Consider the following 18,537-nt stretch of genomic DNA (forward strand, 5'->3'; position numbering starts at 1 on the left):
CACTCTAAGCATACTTACCCTCCTGAACAAGTATTCATTTCTTCCTCTCACTTGTGTAATGGGAATTATAATGATCTTGCAAAGCCTTTTGAAATTCCAAATTGGGTGGAATTTCATTTCAATTCAATTTGAGTAGCAACTCTTAATTATTTGAGCTAATGGAGAGGGATGAAGCATCAAAAATAGAAAATTCACATAATACAAATTTAAGCACATAATGACACAAACACATATTCTCAAATTTTAAGAAATTAAAAGATCACCAAAAGTTATTAGACTGATTTTACTGCATGATTCATAACTCATCCAAATGAAGAATTGCTAATGTGTTTGAGCATTTACATCACTGGCATCACACAATCAGAGGGGGTGACTTTCCATAGCTATTCATTATAATTAGAGGTGATTTCAATGGCACTTTTGGTAGGTTTACATAAGAATTTTTATTCTCTGTATAATTTTCTACATTTCTCATGTTATCTTCATTAAACTCATATAATTTTTTTTAGGAAGGAGAGGGAGAGAGCCGGAGAAATAATGATGACAGAGAATCATTGATAGGCTGCCTCCTGCACACCCCACACTGGGAATCAAGCCTGCAATCTGGACACGTGCCCTAACTGGGAATCGAACCCATTCATTACCTTCTAGTTACTAGGTCGACACTCAGCCACTGAGCCACACCAGCCAGGCTAAACTCATAGTACTTTTATTGTGATAAAATATACAATTTACCATTTTAACTGTCTTGTACTGCAACATCAAGTACATTCATATTGTTGTGTAGCCATCACCACCATTCATCTCCAGAACTTTTTCATCTTTTCCAACATCGACAATTTTAGTAGATATTACCTCCCTACTGTCTACTAATAATCTGCTATTTAATGTTCTAAGTTAATTTCTTAAAGCTCTTATTGAAATAAATGTAAAGTCTACCAAAATGATTGAAGGACAGTATCTATATAGGTTTATGAATTCAACTTTCATATATAGAAAGAGAATTCTTGTCTTTTCATAGATATGCTTCATAATTCCAACTACTGTATTCAATGTGTAACTAACCATGTCCTTTCTTTATTCCTCAACAGCCTAGGCAACAGCCCAGGGGAACTTAACATGTGCAAACAGCTTCTGGTTTCCTTGAATAGTACATAGACTACAGGTTATTGATGAGACAAGTATATATTTGTATCTGCAAAATTAAATTTTTATTTTTAACAAATATACTTCACTTTGCTTTAAAAGATATTATGGACATTGGTTAAATTATATTCAGACAAAAGTATGCTCATCCAGTTGCTGTTTTTAAGCCTTTAGCTTTTACAGTAGACTGTCTTTGGTTTAAAAGATGCAAAGTATTAACTACAAAGGAAGATAGAAGTTTCTTAAAGCTTTATTAGTAAAGTTTATTTTAACTTCACTTAGTCCTGGCTTTATTAATAAACTTTATTTTAGCTTCTCTTAGTTCTGCTTTTATTAATAACGTTTATTTTAGCTGTACTTATTTCATAAAGACCATGGAGATTCTTTGGAATATAGCATACTATCCAACAATCACAAAAGTCCAAACTTCAAAATAAAGAAAAACGTTTCTTCTTCTTTTTTTTTTTTTTTTTTTGTATAAGAACTACAGACACTCTCATTTTCTGAGAGACAAAGACTGAAGTTAATGGTGGTGATAGTTATGAAACATATCTCCGAGATCAATTTCCTTGTATAGTACTCCAGCCCTAGTTATAAAACGTCCCTATAGAGGAAAGCCATGTCACACTTAAAGAGTAAGTTTCCCATGGTTCTTCACTACAGTGTGTGGCAATTTTAACTTCAACTTTTTTAAAGAGATGGTGACTCCCTTCTCTCTGCTCTTTCTTGGCTAATGACAATTTCTGATTAATTTCCTGTAGCTAAGTGAAAGCTAATATTGTCCATTTAACTGGGCAGTCACTGATAGATTTATCAGTTATGTCTTAGTTTATAAAATAGACTGGGTTAAAGACAAAGGTCAAAAGATTCAAGCTCAAGACTTTTTTCATCTATTAGATACAGAAACTAAAACAAAAGTATTGATTTCCCTTACTTACCTCAAATTGACTAAAATCTAGAATTAAATTACATAAAACTTTATTGAGAATTCTTCTAAGACACTGGGAGAAGGAAACTATACATTATAAAGGAGCAATAGAACAACAATATAATGAAGTTTCACTGTTGTGAAACCTTGTTATAGTCACTTTGGCCTGTTCTAACAAAAGTACCATAGACTGAGTGGCTTACATAACAAACAGTTTTTCCACATAGTTCTGGAAGCTGGAAAGTCCAAGATCAAGGAGCTGGCAGATGCAGCATCTGATGAAGGGCCACTTTCTGATTCATGGATGGATGTCTTCTCTCTATATCTACATGGAATAAGAAATAAGAGAGCTCTCTGGAGTCTCTCCTATAAGGGCACTAATTCCATTTAAAGAGGGTTCCACCCTTATGACCTAAGGCCCCATGTCCAAGTACCATCACATTGGGGCTTAGAATTGCAACATATGAATGGGGTGGAGGTACACAAACATTCAACCTATAGTATTGTTGCTGTTTTTTGCACACATTTTAAAAGTAACATTCTCAGATCTAGTTGGCAAAACTTTGACTTAACAGCTGTGTTTCTGACATAAACTTGGAGAGAACTTATACTTTGAAAACATGTGGTTCTGAAACAAACACAGGGAAGCAGCCAAAATTCAGAAACAAAGAAACATGTCACAAATAAAAGAACAGAAGAAATCTCCAGAAAAAAAAACTAAATGTAATGGAAGCAAGCAAACTACTAGGTACAGAGTTCAAAACAATGGTTATAAGGATGCTCAAAGTTCTAAATGAGAGCTTCAAGGAACTTAGTGAGAATTTCAAGGAAATTAGTGAGACATGAAAAAGGTCCAGTCAGAAATGAAGGATACATTAACTGAAATGAAGAGTAATTTACAGCTTCTACTCTACCGTTGGAACCAACGGTAGAATAGAAGACGTCAAGAATCAAATCAGCCCTAACCAGTTTGGCTCAGTGGATAGAGCGTCGGCCTACAGACTCAAAGGTCCCAGGTTCGATTCCGGTCAAGGGCATGTACCTTGGTTGTGGGCGCATCCCCAGTAGGGGGTGTGCAGGAGGCAGCTGATCGATGTTTCTCCCTCATCGATGTTTGTAACTCTCTATCCTTCTCCCTTCCTCTCTGTAAAAAATCAATAAAATATGTTAGGAAGAAAAAAAAAAAAAGAATCAAATCAGCTATTTGGAATGTGAGGAAACAAAAACGACCCAATCAGAATAGCAAAAAGAAAAAAGAATCCAAGTATATGAAGATAGTGTAAGGAGTCTCTGGGACAACTTCAAAGGTACCAACATCCACTTCATAGGGACGCCAGAAGGAGAAGAGAGGGAGCAAGAAATTGAAAACCTATTTGAAGAAATAATGACAAAAAATTTCCCATACCTGGTGAAAGAAATAGACATACAAGTCCAGGAGAGTACCAAACAAGATCAACACAAAGAGGACCACACCAAGATACATCATAATTAAAATGCCAAAATTTAAAGACAAAGAGAATCGTAAAAGCAAGAGAAAAGTGGTTAGTTACCTACAAGGGAGCACCCATACAACTTTCAGCTGATTTCTCAACAGAAATTTTGTAGGCCAGAGGGAGTTGCAAGATATATCCAAAGTGATGAATAGCAAGGACCTACAACCAAGATTACTCTACCTAGAAAAGCTGTCATTTAGAATTGAGGGTCAGATAAAGAGTTTCACAGACAAGAAAAAGTAAAGGAGTTCATCACCACCAAACTAATATTACATGAAATGTTGAAGAATCTTCTTGAGGAGAAGGAGGAGGAATAAATATGAAAAATAAAATGGCAATAAATACATATCTATCAACAACTGAATCTAAGAATGAAAATAAATGAACAAGAAATCTAATGAATAAAATAAACTGATAAATAAAATAGAGCCAGAGGCATGAAAACATGGAACAGACTGAGAAATCTCAACGGGAAGGAGGGAGGGAGGTGGGAAGACATTAACTAAAGAACTTAGATGCATATATGTATTACCCATGAACACAGACAATTGAGTGGTAAAGGCCTGGGGACGGCAGGATCCAGGTGGTGGAGGGCAATAAGGGGAAAAAATGGGGGGTATACTTTATTGTAATACTCTCAACAATAAAGATTAAATACATACATACATACATACATAAGAAAACATGTGGTTCTAAGCAGAAGAGAAAAAAAAAAAAAAGAACATAGCTGCTATTCTAAAGTCAGAGCATCATTGCACAGATCTTTTTTTTTTAATGTTCCTTGCTACTGTCATTTAAAAAACCCACAACTCTCACCAGCAGAACATTTGGAACAGTATACTCCAGCATTTCAGGGAGATCAAATTTCTTTTCTACAACTCTTAAGAGGCACCTCTTGAAATTTTCCAGTTAATATTTTCAAAACTCTGTAACAAATAACAGCCCCAGAGAAAAGCCTATAATATGGCTGTCAGTGAACTTGACTTCCATCATAAAATCAAAACATTGTCAAGCATTTTAGGCATTGAAGCAGCTACCACCTAATAACTATGCAGAAAAAAATACCTAAATCAGTTTGTCTCATCTCAATCTTTGACTTTTAAGTAAAAAAAAAAAAAGGATAGTTGTTTTTATGTATTTATTTATGAAACTGTAGTCATAATTTCTCCAAGAAATCTATACTAATAATAGGGTAATATGCAAATTGGTTGGGACGCTGTCACGGTAACAACCGATCAGTAGGCTGCGTGCACAGCAGGCACAGGTGGGCAGGGACTTGCAACGTCAGGGATGGGGGTGGAGCTGCAGCAGAGAGGCCTCTCTGCGCGCCTGTGCCAGGGGTCCACAGGTGCATGGAGAGGCCCCTCTGCTGTGGGCCCACCCCGGCCGGGGGTCCACAGGTGCACGGAGGTCTGCAGGCCTCCGCCACGGCCTGGCTCAGGAGCGGGGTCACAGCAGGGGCCTCTGGGAACCTGCGCCAGGGGTCCACAGACCTCTGCTGTGGCCCAGCCTGGGGGTCCATAGGCCTCCCCCTGCTCCGGCCTAACTCTTTGGGGCAATCCATCGAGGAGTTCCAGATGGGTGGGTGGGGCCTACCTCTTTGTGGCGATGGGTCATGGGGCTCCCACACTGTGACAGGGCACAGGCCAGGCTGGCAGACACCCCCCCACACTCCAAGTGCACGAATTTCGTGCACCAGGCCACTAGTATATCTATAATAATAAAAGTGTAATATGCTAATTAGACTGGACAACTTTCTGGATGAAGCCAGGGCTGAGAGGGAAGCCCAGGTCCTGGGTGACTGCAGGCAGCTGGAGGGAAGCCCAGGTCCTGGGTGCCAGAGGGAAGCTGGTGCCAGCAGCTGGGGGAAGGAAGGCCTACTCTTGCATAAATTTCATGCATCAGGCCTCTAGTTTATGTATAAAGAAGAATTATTGATTCTTGGTAGTGTTACAAAAAAATAAAGAGCCAATTTTAAGTTAGTTCTTTTTCTTCCTAATACATAAAAAAGGATGAATTAACATGAGCATTCATTCATTCAACAAGTTTTTATTAATGATCTATTATTTGCTAGGCACTGTGCTGAGCTTTAAGGCAAATGTAAAGAAACAGGCACTTTTTTCCCCTGCCTATGAATGTGCAAATAGATGTCAAAAATGAATGAAGACTAAGACTAAGACCACACCATAAAGTAGAAGCAAACAACCCAAGTCACCCAGGAGTCTAAATTTCTACTTTCATTTCCTTCAGTTCTGCATTCTACCCTGTGATTTTTATTCAATGCTTTCTAAAGAAGAAAGAAAAAAGTTGAACAAAAAGATATTTCTTCCTTTTTCTTCTGTATACAGAAATGAGAGCTTGCTCTTGCTTTGGATTCTTCTCCTCACTCACCCAAAAAGTATTTGCATGGAGAATAATAATGAATTAATGAGGAATAATTTATAAATAACTTCAGAAATGTTATCAGTCACTATCATAAAGGAAAAGTCCAAAAACTAATTTTAAAATTTGCCATTATTATGCTTCATCTTTTTCACTTTGAAAAATGGGGGGAGGGGAATCATTCTTAGTAATTATTAGATGTATTTTTATTAATTGTGGGAGGAAAGACAATGGTCATAAAACTCCAAACATGTAAAATGTATAAGGCCCAACAATACTGTTTTCTGTGATATCTGGTTATTCCAGAAATAAAGGCCCTTTAACTGGCAGTTCATAATTTTGCTTTCTGTTGCTTAAGGAAAGGAAAACATATCCAAAAGGAGAGGACTATGTCTCAAATATATTAGGGGCTCAATTAATGACTGTTGGAATCTGAAAGACTGCATTGCTATTTCGGGATTCTTGATGCATTAGAACTGGTGTGCTATAAAGTACTTACAATTGACTAGGTCTCACTGAAGACTCCAAATCTCTTGATGAGATCTAGAGATTAACAGGAGAAAAGAGTTCCTCATTGAAACAAGGTGCTCCCTATATTATTGCAAACAAATCTCATGTAAAACTGCATGACAGGTTAGGGAGGTTTTCTGTCATTATTTTTTAAAATAGGTTTCAATTTCTTGCTCTTTTTCTCCTTCTGGCACCCCTATGATGCAAATGTTGGTACACTTGAAATTGTCCCATAGCTCCTTGCACTATCCTCACTTGGGAGGGGAGGGCAGGGTTCTTTTTTCTTTTTGCTGTTTTGATTGGGTGTTTTTTGCTTCCTTATATTCCAAACTAGAGGCCCGATGCACGAAATTCATGCAAGAGTAGGCCTTCCTTCCCCTAGCTGCCAGCACCAGCTTCCCTCTGGCACCCAAGACCCCAGGCTTCCCTCGCAGCCCTGGCTTTGTCCAGAAGGTCATCCGGAAGGACACCAGAAGGACGTCCAGTCTAATTAGCATAATACGCTTTTATTATTATAGATAACTATTTTTATTTTTCACTTCACCTCCTCAAATGTTGATCCCCTGTAAATTATTCTTCATATTAGTTATTGTGTCCTTCATTTCTGACTGGCTTTTTCTATGGTATCCATGTCCATTTTTATGCTGTTGAAGTTTTCTCTAAGTTCATCTACTCTTCCCTTGAGTTCACTGAGCATCCTTATAACCAGTGTTTTGAACTCTGCATCTAGTAGATTGCTTGTCTCCATTTTGTTTAGTTATTTTTCTGGAGTCTTGTCCTGTTCTTTCACTTGAGACATGTTTCTTTGTCTCCTCATTTTGGCAGCTTTCCTATATTTTTTTTCTATATATTAAGTAGAGATGCTTATGTCTCCCAGGCTTATGTAGTAGGTGTAGGGTCCAGGGGCACAACCTCCCTGTTCGCCCAAGCTGGACTCTCCAAGTGCACCTCCCTCTACATGGTCTGTGTACTAGTACACCCTTCTGTGGTAGTTGGGCATTGATTACTGTTGGCACATCAATGGGAGTGATGTACTCCAAGGTCCATTGGCTACAAGGACTGGCTGCAACCACAGTGGAGAATGAGTTTTATAGGAGCCCACCCCACAGAGCAGGACTTAATTCAGAGAGGTTCTGCGGCCCACTGAGTCCAGCCCTTGAGTCTATTGCTTGTGGAGGTGGCTGGGTGGTGCTTTGATGTGGTCTGAAGCTATCCACCAGGTGTGCTAGCTCTGGGCTGGCTGAGAGATGCAAGCCAAGGTCAGCCACTGCCTGTGTTCTGGCCAGGACTGTCTGGAATGACCTATAAAGCTATCTGCAGATGGCTGTTACTTGTGCTGGACTTAGAGGTGTCCAGGAGAGGCCATGCTGCTAAGGCTGACTTCTACTAGTGCTGGGCTTGGGGCCACTTGGTGAGAGGTACAGGGCAAGATGCTACTTTTTTGAGAGATTTTAGGAAAGTCTGAAGCATGAGCCAAGACAGTCTATTCATATGGAAATACTACTGGAAATAGATTGTGTGGGCCCACAAGTTGCTGGGGCAGGTCTCAGGAAATCACCAGGACAGGGTGAACAGGGTGAACCATGTTTATGGACACTCAGATTTGGCACCTAACTGCCAGCTCTGTGGAGGAAGGACTCAGAAAGAAAACAATGGCCTCTTCTAGCACTTCCATCTGGGAGAAAGCTGCCCCTCCAGCTCTCACCTTTATGCCAGACAATTCAGTTATTCCCTGTATGTTACCGAAGCCTTTCAAGCTGCTGCCCCAGCACTGGAACTCAGAGGGTGTATGTCTGAGTAAGTCCATGTGTGGGCCCTTTAAGAGGAACTGCATGGGACTCCAGCAGCCCTTTGTCTCACTCAGCCTCAATCCCCGCTGGTTTTTACAGCCAGAAGTTATGGTGACTTCTCTTCCTGGAACTGGAACCCTGGGCTGGGGTAGCTGTTGCAGGGTTGGGAACCCTCCCTCCTCAGGGAAGACCTCTGCAACCAAGATATTCATCCCAATTTTTATCTACCACATGTGGTGTGGGACCAGCCTGTTATGCCTCTCTGCCCCTCCTACCAGTCTCCATGTGGCTTCTTCTTTATATCCTTAGGGGTAGGATTCCAGTTCAGCTAGATTTCAAGCAATTCTGAATGATGGCTGTTCTGTAGTTAAGTTGTAATTTTGATGTGGTTGTGGGAGGAGGAGAGTACCGCATTTACCTACACCACTATCTTGACCAGAAGCCCTTTTCTATGTTTTTAGGCATACAGATACCATTGTGTTACAATTGCCTACAGTATTCAGTATTGTGACATGCTATTTAGGTTTTCTAGCTCAGGAGCAATAGTCTATGCCCGTGGTCGGCAAACTGCGGCTTGCGAGCCACATGCAGCACTTTGGCCCCTTGAGTGTGGCTCTTCCACAAAATACTACAGCCTGGGCGAGTCTATTTTGAAGAAGTGGCATTAGAAGTTTAAGTTTAAAAAATTTGGCTCTCAAAAGAAATTTCAATCGTTGTACTGTTGATATTTGGCTCTGTTGACTAATGAGTTTGCTGACCACTGGTCTATACCATGTAGCCTAGGTGTATAGTAGTCTATACCATATAGGTTTGTGTAAGTGCACTCTATGATGTTCACACAATGATAAAACCACCCACCTAGTAATGCATTTCCAGGAACATATCCCAGTCATTAAAAAGTGCATGATATAATTCCCTAACTCATATGTACAAATCTCAATTAGCCTGATATTCCAGAATGGTGCTCCATATTTATCCTAAAGATTCCCATCTCTTTCTAATTCTTCAAGAGGTGCCTCATTAAGAAGTATGGGATACATTATGTCTCCTCTTTATATACAGTAGGTCTGCAGGTTACATCAGAGATCTGTTCCTATGGTGTGACCTAATGCGATTTTCACCGTAAGTCAGAACCCACCTACATAAGCACCTACATTACTCACATGGAGCACATACACAGCAGTAATGAAATGAAACAGTAAAAAAAAATTAAAAGATAACAATTCCTGACCTTTACTTGTGGTAAATAAATAATAAAAAACATAAAGCACATATGTACATACGTCGACATGACAGAACTTTTTTTTTTAATAAACTAGAGGCCCAATGCACGAATTCGTGCACGGGTGGGGTCTGGCCGGCTTGGCCCCAATCAGGGCGGATCAGGGTTGGACCTGTTGGGGGAGGAGACAGCGGGAGGTTGGCTGGCCGGCCGACCCCAATCAGGCTGATCAGGGCCAGGCCAGCCTGGGGAAGAAGCCAAGGGCCATTGGCTGGTGGGCCCCACCCCCGAATGGGGTGGGGGAGCCGATTGGGGGACAGCGGCCAGGGGAGGGGCTGTGGGAGGTTGAGCAGACAGCCCCACCCCTGATTGGTGGGGGGATCCAATCAGGGGTGGGGCTGGCTGGGGGAGGGGCTGTGGGCAGTAGGCCAGCCGGCTCCACCCCTGAATGGGGTTGGGGGGGGACCTATAGGTGGCCAGTGGCCTGGGGGAGGGGCTGCAGGCCGTTGGCTGGCCAGTCCTGCCCTGATCAGGGTGGGGGGGCCAATCTGGGGTGGGACAGGGTGGGAGGAGGGGTTGCAGGAGGTTGGCCAGCCGGCCCCGCCCTGTATTGGGGTAGGGGGTGTGATCAGGGGCGGGGCCAGCCAGGGGGAGGGGCTGCGGGAGGTTGGCCGGCCAGTCCCACCCCCTAATTGGGCTGCTTCGCTGGTCGCAGTGGGCGTCATAGCGACCAGTCGTTCTGGTCGTTCCAGTGTTCCGGCTGCTGGCTTTTTATATATATAGATAGGAAATGGCGACATAACCACAAAACTACGTATGTCGAGTCCGACGTAACCCGAGGACTGTCTGTACTATATTCCTAAAAAACAAGTGTTGGCCATAATTAATTTTTTAAAAACTAGAATAGAAATGGAAGAGGAGGAATTTCAGAAATAGAAAAAAAAGAGAGGGGGACTTGTCCTCAATATTAAATCTATATAAAACTTCATACTTGTATACTTAAAATGATTCTAGAGTTATTTCATAACACCATCATCCCCATTCCCTTGAAAACTGCATGTGAATCCTAGTTTCCATAGCCCCTAAAAAAAAAGTACCTCCAGGTGATTTCTCTCTTAGAACAACTTCATCCAAAAAGAAAGCCTTAGATATATTAACATATATATAAAAAGATATTCAATACAGCACTCTTTGGATTAGAACCAAAATACCTGGAAATTTGAACACCTATCAAGAAAGGACTGGTAAGACAAATTACAGCACATCTAAAATGACATGTCATGAGGAATATCATGCAGCCATCAAATAAAATGAGGTAGATCATTGATATGTGTTCATGAATGTGTATGACAGGAAAACTTGTCCTCTCTGCCCTCCTACGTTCTTTGGCTGATCTAATAATTAAATTGACATAAGACATTAATAAGAGGAAAGAGCTCTCTCTGCTAATAGCTTTCTTCCTATAGGCCCCTTGTCTAAATTATTTCAGGCAATTAAGGGAGAGGTAAGAAGCTCTTCTTGAGTCTGTTGGGTCTCAATTGTCTTCAGCTCAAAATAATCCCCATGCCAAAGTGTATATTCTGAAATAGACTGCCCTGAACCCCATCACATGCACTCCAAGAGCTCTAGGATATGTGGTTAAAAGAAAAAAGCAGGCACAGAATAGGAGTAATTCCTATGGAATAGAAAAAAGGCAAGAAGTCCATATATCTATAAAGATATACCACTGGCTGGCTGGATTCCCCTGGGAAAAAACAAGGGATTATTGAAGGAGGAAGATTTACTTTTTATTAGTCTTGTATTGCTTAAATTTTTCACAAATTAAATGGTGTATGTGTGTTTATTTATACTCATACACATGCACACTTTTAAAACAAAAGCTATCTAGAGGAAGTACAGGCAAAAGCAAACAGGAAAGGCAAAGCCTGGCTCACTCTCCCTGCCCAACTCACAGCTTCCTGGGCCAGGACCCAGCAGACCCAGGCTGGGGTGGCCTGGTTCCAGCTTCAGTGATTTCTCAGTCTGGGAGGCACTGTGCTTTCTTGCAAGAGGAGGGACCTCAATGACTGGAGATGATTCAAGAATGCAACCCTATATCCAAAATGCAGAAACTACCCCACATTCTTCACACTTTTACCTTCATGAATTGTACTTTTTATTAAGACCTATCTCAGTTTCTATTTCCTTTTCCCTACAAACTTTTAAGAGGTCATCTCTACCTACATTCCCCACGTCCAAAATAATTTGCCTATGTTGCAAAGACTGAGGTCAGGGAAAATGTTTGTGAAAAACTTTCCCTCCATATTGAGTACCAAACCACCTTGACAACAGGCGTTCTTGACAATAAACTCTGAGGAAACAGCTTGTTGACTACTGGCCCAGCTGGCCAATTACACAGTGAAGAGTTCTTCTGATGGCATAATGTTAATCATTGGCCCCACAACAATTTGGGAAGCATTTCCAGTGTTCAGAGAACGCTTTAAATGAAATCAGACTAGTGTGTAAGCCAATCCATACCCAGGAGCCAAGAGAAATAATTAAAGGAGTGAATGTTTTATTCTTTAGTGTTTAATAGAATATATAACAAGTCACATAATCAATGATTCATTACTCACACACTGGGAGGAAAACAGTATTGAGTATTTCTGTTATACAACTGGTTGTGAACAGGGAGAACAAAAATCTCTAGAGCGTTTAGATAGTTGAAGAAATTCTCTTAAACTTTGGGCATGTCTACAAAGACTTCATCAGTGCCTTTCTAAAAATATAGAGGGATACTTTTCTTGGCTGTTTCGTTAGAAAAGCCTAGTAATCGTATAATTAATTTTTCCCTTTCCCCTTCTATTTTGAGAAAATGGCTCTATGATATATAAGACAACATTTTCAACAATTTAATAATTCCAGACAGCTCTGTGGGAATCTTACATTGTTTAGTAGATAGTTTCTCAGATGCCTGGAAATAATATATAATTTACATCTTCAAAATTAACATCCATGATGAATGTCTTAACCTTCTATCATTAAATGTCACTAATGCTTGTTTGTGTGGTCATAAATGAATTGTCATCATTTGTATTCAATAGTAATAGCAAAATCTGCCTGCCTATAAAGTCACAAAGACAGTTGTATAATAGTTTACATTACAATTAATGTTTACACACGTCAAAATACATGGAAGATTAAAAACTTTGCTTGGGGGGAAAAATGTATAAGGTAACAAGAATTCTTAGTCAACTAGAGTCCATCTTCCTACCACACAAGATTATACTGTAATGTAGATATTCTGGTTGAATTTCTTCCAAGTTTCAAGGGCCCTAGTAGAAAATCTCAATCTTCAAACTTTAATACTCTTAGATTTTTATTATCCAAACTTGTGACAAAGTAAAGTCAACTTCAACCTAACTTGTTTCTGGCTCTAGGAAACCCTATTTCAGGTAGTATAGCCACTGGAAACACAAGAGTATTTTATTTATTTCTCAAGAGACAGATTAGGTCATCTAAGAAAACTAAGTCAGTTTTTAAATGACTTACAGTAAGAAAAAAGAGAGAGACAATTCCAAAGGGTTTACTTTGGTAGGCTTATAATACAAATATTAAACTGAGAAAAGTATTTATGATTTAAACTGTAAAAGAAATTCCTAAGGAATTCAACCCCTCCAGTCAACACTTTCTAAATGCCTGCAGTATAATTTAGCATTTTTCATGTGGAATACAAAAGTGTTTGAATATTAGGTTAGAATTTACCATAATTTAAAAAGAAGTTATCAAAGCTTCACCTTACATGGCTTCAATACAATAATAACATTCCATAGAAAATTCCAATAAAAATTGGAATATGTTATGAGCATGGCCAGTTGCCATTTTGTCTGAGAATTCACAGATTATGCATTTCCTCAGAGAAGCAATAGGCCCCATATATATGGTTCTGGATTGAAAGAGAAGACAATTTTGGCTTGTGTTGTAAATTATCACTTTGTGATCAATACAAAAAGCCAAATACGAAACACAAGAACAAAGACAGTACTGAAGAGGGGGAAAAAATGTTAAGTCTCACATCTTCAAGGAATATTTTTCACAACATATAATTTGAAAAATTAGAGTAAATTGGTTCATATTCTACATGTATTAAAAAAACAGACTTGTTAAACACTAGGCGCAAAAGCATTAAACATGGTACCTGTTTTTTTAACCACCCCTGTCAACATGTATTCTTTTTTTAAAAAAAAAGTTTTAATTTGTTATTAAAATCTAATGTCACTCAGTTGTATTTATGAATCAAATGGTAATTAAAGCCATTACATATGTAAATGCATGTACACTAAATCAGGATAATGCAGTCATAATCACCTGAATAATTTATGACATTCTCCCAAGTTATTTGAGTGGCGTCTTCTCAGGGTTTATTCAAATCTCAATATTCCACCTAAGCTCATAGGTGACAACCAACCAACAAACACTTCAGCCACTTTGGAGTCCTTCTCTGCCCCAAAGCATGTGAAGGCCCCAAAAGTGCCCCCATCAAGTCATCTTACCTGGTACACTCTCTACCGAAACGCATGTCAAATGAGTTTCTTACCCAGCCTTCACTTTGGGCTAAAAGTAGAATGCTCTCTGGTATCCACTTCCAACTTTAGAGGGGACAGTCATCCTTAGAAAAAGAGGTCACTTTACTGTTTCTAACCATTCCATTCCCAGTCTTTCAGATAATGAAAGTGGGGGGGGGGGGGAGCATTGCAGGGCAGCAAGGGTGGGGGCACAGTAAAATTAGTATGGAATAGTTCAACTCAAAGTTTTACAAGATAAAACTTAAGACTTACGTGGCAAAGACAAAACTTGAGCGGTTTCCTGTCCCTCCTGGAGTTGTACAGATTTAATAAGGAAAAAATCAGAACCTCAAGAGTCTTGCCATATGTCGGTGATTTTATCTGGCCCTCTAAGATGTTCTCAATTATGTGATTTTTGTTGAGTAATCCAACAGAATACCATATGGGCGGAGAAGTTTCTGTGACATTCATATTTGGCCAGTGAGCGACATTCCTAAATCGTTTCAGGCTTGAAACAGAGATAAGTTCTGATGCATTACCTTGTCTGAGATCACACTCAACAGTGAAGCAAACACGGCTTCCTGGATGTCTACTTCCACTTCCCTTAGGATTACTGTCTCTGTATATAAAGCTAACTTGACCTTTCTAAAAATGCAACCACAATAAAAGACCTCAGAACGTTCTCTTTCCCAACTAAAAAAAAAAAAAAAGATCAATGGATTAAAAATACAGGTACCTTGGTTTAAGTAAACAGCTAATCGACATCTTAGTATACAACTAATATCCAAGCTAAACAATATGGAGCAAACCCAGTTTTATAATTATGTATTTTTTCCTAACCCAATTTCTCCATTGATAAGGATATAAGAAACTCATCAAAACATGTTGCTTAGTATAAACACCATCCGATGCAAGTTACTGGGGGCAAATATAGGAAATATTACATCATTAGTGAATGAATTAAAAAACTAAATGATTTGTGTAAAATGTTTATATATGGTATATACATATTGGATCACATGAGTCTAAGAATAAAACAGTTCCAATTCTTAACATCTGTTATGGTCCTAGTAAGATACAGTACAAGATTCATTTTTAAAAAGAAGGAAAAATAGCGCTAATTTAAACAGTGAAAAGAGACTCTTACAAAATCTTAAAAAACATACTCCAGAGAAAAATGCTGAAATAAATGACAAAAGAAAGGCTTCTCAGTCATCACAGAATATGCAAAGGAGCCTCACAGCATGAACGATAGGGATTCATTTCCTTTCACTGGTGGTACAGACAGGGTATGCAGTGGGAAATTATTCCGCATTGGAGAAAAGGTATAAGGCAACCAGGTCTCCTTCTGTTTTCTGTTGCGTTTACCCAAAACACCATTTTATTGCTCAGCTCACTTTTAACTGCTTGTCTTCATTTTAAAGCATTCCCTTTCACAGCTATCTACAGATGGGCAGCCCTTGGTGTTTCTATTTCTCTGCAGCTCTGTCACTCACAAATATCCCACCTTCACTTCAAATAATCCACAAAAAATAAGTGGCATTTTCTAATTTTCAGGTTTGCCCAGAAGTCCACATTGACTGGGCTTGGAGAAAATAAGGGTTTTTAATAAGAGATCTTAAGTCTAAGTAACCAAAATCAAACATATTTTGTTTGCTCAAGTAAACAGATTTTTTTTTTTTAACTCAGGATGTATTATCAACCAGAAAATAAAGTTCAATAACGTAAACCCTACTGGGTAACTCTTTGGTTAGGTTATATAAGTATTAGCAACTTCTAAGTTTAGGACTCAAAACAGTTCAATCAACTGCCAGTGAAGAGTAGATGCTATTCATCTTTTATCAAATGCTTTGTGTGTTTTTGTGTACTTTTTTTTTTTTAAATGTGCATGTACTCAAACGGATGGTACCAACTGCCAAATAATAAATGAGTATGTCTGTTCCTCCCTTCCCATCCCTCCTTCTCTCCTTCCTCCCTCCCCACCCCACCCCCCAAGTCTTAAGAGCTACTGCCATTCACTGCAAGAACACTAGGGCTTGCCTACTCCCCAGGACGTGCACTACTACCCAGCTCCACTGAGTCACTGCCGGGTGACTCCCCCGAAGAACTTGGTGACTTGGGCTGTCCTGGCCCTGTCAGCTGCAGGACTCTTTCTCCCTCTGGCCAATAACTGCTGCCATGTCAACCAGTCCAACCACGGGCTTCCGGCAGTGAGCGGAGGAAAAAGGGTGCCTCCTCAGGCTGGGAGTCACTTTCCCCAAGTAACAAGTTTAAGCCACAGGCGAAGGCCTTTTTTCTGCATCGAGAAGACATGATCCTTCATTGTGCCAGCACTAGATTCTTCTCCTACATCTACCTGTAACGTTTCGAAACTTTTATTCATTTATAGTCACTGAACCGCCTTCATGGGATCCTAATTCCAGGTCCAGTCTTGCATCCAGCCTTCTAAAAACTCTACCTTTTGAAGAGGGCGAAAAACACTATTCGCAGTGTTATCAATTCTGATCTCTTAAACCTGGAATGAGTCATAAGGGCTTGACACCGGGCAGGGTCCAATCAAGTTCTGAACAATCCCATCATTCCCAGGTCCTTGGTGACTTCGGACCCCACTGCCCCCACTAGATCCAGACTGAAGGACAAACTGGGGGAGGGGTGGTTTGAGGCAGGGGCAGAGGAAGCAAGGTTGGGGGGCGGGGAGGGGTATATCTGGGCTCTCTCGGCTAAGTGGGGTCCGAAGACGACGAAAAAGCCGAAAGGATTTGCGGCTCCAGGTTCTCAAGTGGGGGTCGAGGAGGACTAGCCCAGCTACTGGAGGTGGGGAACAGGGGAAGAGGAGGGCGTGGGTGGGAGTCTATAATCCTCTGCGGGGCGGGAAGGAGGGGGGAATGGGTGCGCTGGAGTCGGGAGGGGGTCTGGGGAGCTCACTCCCTGCAGAAGACGTACTCGGTGTAGCTGGTCCAGATCTTGTCCTCGCTCTGGTCTGCGCTGGCGAAGGCGCAGGTGCCCGTGGAACTGCACGCCACCATGTGGAAGCCCGACTCGGACAGCTTGTCGAAAGCCTGCTCCAGGAAGTTGAACTTGAGGTAATAGCGCGAGGTGTAGCGCTCGGGGGGCCGGTCGGGGTCCCTGCTCTCGTTCAGGGTGTCCCCGAACACCTCCTTGGCTAGCGAGGTCTTGCCGCACACGGTGATGCGCGCCACCCGCCGGAACTTGGCGTCCGCCTGCGCGTCCCGCCCGATAGTGTAGGAGCCGCGGTAGCCGATGGTGATGTAGCCCGAGCGCCGGCTCCCGTCCAGCGACTGGGACGGCGTGAGCAGCGGGCCCGCCGCTCCCCCGGACGGGCTGCGGCTAGCCGGCTCCAGCGTGGGCGACGGCACCCCGGCCGAGGCGCCCTCCTGCTGCTCGGGCTCCGCGTAGCCCAGCGACAGCAGCTCGTCTCCCAGCGAGCCCTCCTTGGGCACCCCGCGCCTCGGGTGCGGCGGGGGCCCCGGGCCGGGCTGCTGGGGCGCCCCGAGGCGGCGCACGAGCTCGGGCAGCTCGAAGTACTCGGCCTCGCGCTGCAGCCGGCTGCGCTCGGGGAAGTAGTCGGGCAGCACGAGCTGCAAGTCCCGCAGGTAATCCAGGATGTAGCGGAAGAGGAAGCCGTCTCGGTCCAGAAAGAAGCGGCCTTTGCTGTCCCGGGCCAGCTCCTGCGGCTGCTGCTGCGTGAACATGCGCCAGAGCAGCGAGTCCGGCACCGACACCACCGTGCAGCGCCGAGTCACATAGACCTGGCCCCCCACGTTCAGCTCCAGGATATCGGGGAACAGCGGCGGCTCCGCCGAGGAGGATGAGGAGCCGCTGCCGCCCCCGCCGCCCCCGTTGGGTAATCCGCGGGTGCTGTTCGCCAGAGCCATGGCGAAGAGGTGGCCGGGCTGGGGTAGTGCGGGGAGCGGGGCCGCGCACAGGAGCCGCAGCCGCCTTTCCGGGACGTTCGCTCAGCCCTGCGCCCTGGCCACTTCCGCAGCCCGGAGCCCGGGAGCCGAGCGGTGCGAGCGCGCCGCTGTGAGCCCGGGCAGCTCCGGTGCGCTCCGCCCGCCTCGCCCGCGCGCTCCAGGCGAGTGCCAGGTCGCGCCCCGCGCGCCGCTTAAGTAGAGCCGCCCGCTCGGGGCGCCGGGGCGCGCAGGAGGCGTGGGCGGCTGCGGAGCGGCGGAGCCTCGCTCCCCAGGGCGGGAGGGGGTAGCGGGAGAGGGGGATCGATTTGCATTTTACACGCCGAAGCCGCGCCCGGCCGCTGGCTCCACCCAGACTCGCGAGCTCGTGGGGGAGGGCCGAGGGCCGCTTTTCACTCCTCCCCGCCCCGCGCTCCAGCCCCTTCCCGCTCCCGCCCAACTTTCTTCTTGACCAAAGTGAGCAGACGGAGCCGGTGCAGCCCCCTGCAGAAGGGGAGCCTTCTTCCGAGGGGTGGTCCCCGCACGCCCTTCCCGTCCCGGCCCCGCCCGGCGCCTGGGGGCTCTGGAAGGAGGGCGTCACCTTTCCGGCT

General features: G+C 42.9%; 1 protein-coding gene across 14 annotated transcripts in view; it reads right to left on the bottom strand.

The window, feature by feature from the left end:
- The window catches only part of KCTD12 (potassium channel tetramerization domain containing 12), a 155,131-nt gene extending 136,913 nt beyond the window's left edge, over positions 1-18,218 (bottom strand). For 5 of the 14 annotated variants that reach the window (XR_008556746.1, XR_008556747.1, XR_008556745.1 and 2 more), the window contains exon 1: positions 16,959-18,218. Coding sequence is in view for 9 of the 14 variants with exons in the window: in XM_054719862.1 (XP_054575837.1) it covers positions 16,959-17,911 (953 nt within the window). In the remaining 5 variants the exon portion in view is untranslated. Of the gene's footprint in view, positions 1-294; positions 2,400-6,448; positions 6,493-12,008 lie in introns of those variants that run through there. The other 9 variants (XR_008556749.1, XM_054719867.1, XM_054719861.1 and 6 more) reach the window with 7 other exon arrangements.
- Positions 18,219-18,537: the final 319 nt, after the last annotated feature.

Source organism: Eptesicus fuscus, chromosome 8 (assembly GCF_027574615.1).
Source record: "Eptesicus fuscus isolate TK198812 chromosome 8, DD_ASM_mEF_20220401, whole genome shotgun sequence".
Taxonomy (NCBI): domain Eukaryota; kingdom Metazoa; phylum Chordata; class Mammalia; order Chiroptera; family Vespertilionidae; genus Eptesicus; species Eptesicus fuscus.